This window comes from Austrofundulus limnaeus, unplaced genomic scaffold, assembly GCF_001266775.1.
Source record: "Austrofundulus limnaeus strain Quisiro unplaced genomic scaffold, Austrofundulus_limnaeus-1.0 Scaffold8, whole genome shotgun sequence".
Taxonomy (NCBI): domain Eukaryota; kingdom Metazoa; phylum Chordata; class Actinopteri; order Cyprinodontiformes; family Rivulidae; genus Austrofundulus; species Austrofundulus limnaeus.
The window spans coordinates 54,441-56,027 of NW_013952410.1; the positions used below are offsets into that span (position 1 = coordinate 54,441).

At 35.3% G+C, this 1,587-nt stretch overlaps 1 protein-coding gene across 1 annotated transcript in view; it reads left to right on the top strand.

The window, feature by feature from the left end:
• ckap2l (cytoskeleton associated protein 2-like) overlaps nucleotides 1–1,587 on the top strand; it is a 16,113-nt gene that overhangs the window by 1,035 nt on the left and 13,491 nt on the right. Inside the window, exons 2-3 of the mRNA XM_013999495.1 lie at nucleotides 646–709; nucleotides 795–822. Coding sequence (XP_013854949.1) covers nucleotides 646–709; nucleotides 795–822 — 92 coding nt within the window. The remainder of the gene's footprint in view (nucleotides 1–645; nucleotides 710–794; nucleotides 823–1,587) is intronic.

The following is a 1,587-nucleotide window of genomic DNA, read 5'->3' on the forward strand; positions in this document are numbered from 1 at the left end:
ATTTTCACACAATTTGGAACAATTTTTTATAAACAGCAAATCTTTCCCACTAAATTGGTCATGTTACCAGGACATAAGGGTGTTCAGGGACTCCAGGGGATTAATCGTCAAATTAATAGTTATCAGATAAATAGCACAATTAATCGCGATTAATTTTTTTGCCGATATTGCCCAACCCTAACGTCCAGTCTTCAAAGGCAAAGTGCCTTTTGTTGTTTTGATAAGTTCCATGTTGCTTATGTCTCAGGACTTTAATATAGGTTCATGATTTTGTCATCTGCCCTTTTACACTTATGAGTTTCTAAATAAAACATTTTAATCTGTTCATTACATCTTAACTTATTTCTATAAATATAATGAAAATCCATCTCTTAAAACTGTACCTTCTTAATTTGTCTGGCCCAAGTATAATAGTCCCAATAAAATCATGTTTTGTTGACTGTAATCCCAGACTCCTGCTCTGTAATCTAAGGTTACAACAAAATTTAACTATTTAACTGCACCTCTTCATATACAGATAATGCAAACACATGAGTGGCTCAGTTTATATGTGTAATATAAATCTTAAAATTGATGTTTACATTATTGTTTTGAGAAGTCATTCATCCACCCACGACTGAATTCCTGTTGAACTTTCTGTCACAGAGCTGCGTAAACAGAAGCTGATGGAATATTTGGCAGCAAAGGGAAAACTGAAACCCACCTCTGTGTAAGAATTCACGCAAATATTTGTCACCCGTTGATGTTCTGTCTAAGTCGATTAATATGTTTATTAATTTTATTTGTCTTTTCAGGCCGTCTCTCCAGAACTGTCTGCGTCAGGTAATGTCTGCGTGTTTGTATTCGTGCAATTAGTCACTGAAAATGATGATTTTAAAAGATCAAATCTCAGTTTACTCACAGGGGAGTGTTCTGTTCTCGTGCATCACACACGTTTTGTAAACCATTGTGACACCTTAATATGTTTTTTGTGTCATTCAGTTATAGGTTTGCTGCTTTGTCTTTATTTAAATTCACTATCCTCTTATGATATGACCCCGTAGAATCGTCTACAGAGGAGCGTGTTGTTGACTTAATGACTGCAAGCCCAGATCATGACCCCTCCAACTCTGTGCTCGAAAATACATTTAAATTTACATCGTTATACAGACCCGACGTGTTTGCTCCGAACGGATTCATGCTAAACTCTCCTTTAGGATCATAAAGCTCATCTATGACACGAGCTTTTTAATAAATATTAACGCGTTAGATGTGCGTTTTGACCTTGTTAAATTTTCACAGTTCAAATGGTGTTTTCAAGTAACCCGTAAGCCTGTAACAGTAAATAACAAATCAATTAACTGTATGATAAATTAAACTGAGGAATGTAAATTAAAATGAAGACAATAATTTTCATTTGCCTGCTTGTTTGTTTTCTTTGTGTTTCCCTCTTTTTTACTTCTTAGCGTAGAGAGGAGTGAACTCTGGTGTCAGGTACAGCGGGTAAAATAAGTATTGAACACGTCACCATTTCTCTCAGTAAATATATTACTAGAGGTGCTAATGACATGAAATTTTCACCAGATGTCGGTAACAACCCAAGTGATC